This window comes from Phytophthora parasitica (genome assembly GCF_000247585.1).
Source record: "Phytophthora parasitica INRA-310 unplaced genomic scaffold supercont2.14, whole genome shotgun sequence".
Classification (NCBI taxonomy): domain Eukaryota; phylum Oomycota; class Peronosporomycetes; order Peronosporales; family Peronosporaceae; genus Phytophthora; species Phytophthora nicotianae.
The window spans coordinates 215,863-217,251 of record NW_008649000.1 but is presented as its reverse complement, the minus strand read 5'-3'; the positions used below and the strand labels follow the sequence as shown (position 1 = coordinate 217,251).

Sequence of the window (1,389 nt, the reverse complement as noted above, 5' to 3'; positions counted from 1 at the left end):
TGCGCAAATGTAGCCATCTGCTTCAAGTCAGGGTACTATTCGCACTTTACCGGATTTCTCTATGCTGCAGCTCTTACAACGTCACTATCGAAGATTCCACCCGCTTTTCAAGCTGCTCAATGATCAGCAAGTACCGACGTTGATATTCTCTGCGGGACTCTACGACGTCATTCACGCTGCACTAGAACGGGAGTTTACTGTTGAGAGCAAGCGAAATGGCAGTTCAACAGTTAACAACCAGACGTCCACATCTAGCAATGTGCACGTGGTGTCCAACATGATGCGGTTCGACACCCAGGGGGTTATCGAAGGCTTTGAGGGGAAGCTCATCCACTCGCTTAACAAAAATGCTCGCGTGCTGCTCGACTCGCCATTCTGGGAGGAGTGTCAGTTGGAAAAGCGTCGAAACGTGCTGCTGCTTGGAGACTCGCCGGGAGATACTCGAATGGCCGAAGGTTTGAATGCTGACGAAATCATCCGCGTCGGCTTCTTAAACGTACACGTGGATGAGAAATTGGACGAATATCTCGACCTGTACGACGTCGTATTCACGCACGACGCGAGTCTAGTCCCCGTGCAGATGCTGATCGAGCAAATGACGGTGTCGTCAAAGGCCAAAAAGAAGTAAATGCTTGAAAAATAGTACATACAAGCAATTATAGACTATGGAATATCATCGATCATCGCGAGGACATTTGGCTACACATGATTTTCCACAACATCAACGACAGAAAAATCAACGTCACCAAGTCAGGATCAACCAAACCAAAGGTATACAGGCAATCCTCGTTGTAGTGATACCGTGTGGATCCCACTTTTATTACTATCCGGAGGGATCATAATCTAGAGCTGTACCATTGCAAGAGTATGGGTCTTTATGGATACACTGCTGACCTGTTATGCCAATTACAATGGATGACCAGGCTTTCTTCATGCTGACGCGATGGGTGTGCCGCTTCGAGCAATGAGCGGGTTTTGGACTCTGGACCGCGTTTCGAGAGAAGTTGGGTCGAACGAAGCACATGTCGTTGCTGGACTAACATAGATTGACACTACCTTTAGTTAACGACCTCTTGATACTGATAACCGTCTATTTAGTATCATTATGTACAATCTGAAGGTTAGAGGTAATTTTGACTTGGGCTTGTAAGCTGACAGGTCCAACCTCCTTAACTAGAGGGTATCACTATTTGGGATACCACTCCAAAGAGGATTGTCTGTAGGCCTAATTTCATGTTTCTTTTTAAATTGGAGTGGATTCAAATTCTTCGGAGGCAAAAGGTGCTCCTGGTAAGATAGGTGGAAAATCATGTGTAGCCAAATGTCCTCGCGATGATCGATGATATTCCATAGTCTATAATTGCTTGTAGAACAAGAAGAACTACCGTA

At 45.9% G+C, this 1,389-nt stretch overlaps 1 protein-coding gene across 1 annotated transcript in view; it reads left to right on the top strand.

Moving 5' to 3' along the window:
- Nucleotides 1-653, top strand: part of PPTG_08402 (HAD hydrolase, family IE) — a 1,499-nt gene extending 846 nt beyond the window's left edge. Inside the window, exon 3 of the mRNA XM_008902484.1 lies at nucleotides 71-653. Within this exon, the coding sequence (XP_008900732.1) occupies nucleotides 71-628 (558 nt within the window). The 3' untranslated portion in view covers nucleotides 629-653. The remainder of the gene's footprint in view (nucleotides 1-70) is intronic.
- The last annotated feature ends 736 nt before the right edge of the window (nucleotides 654-1,389 follow it).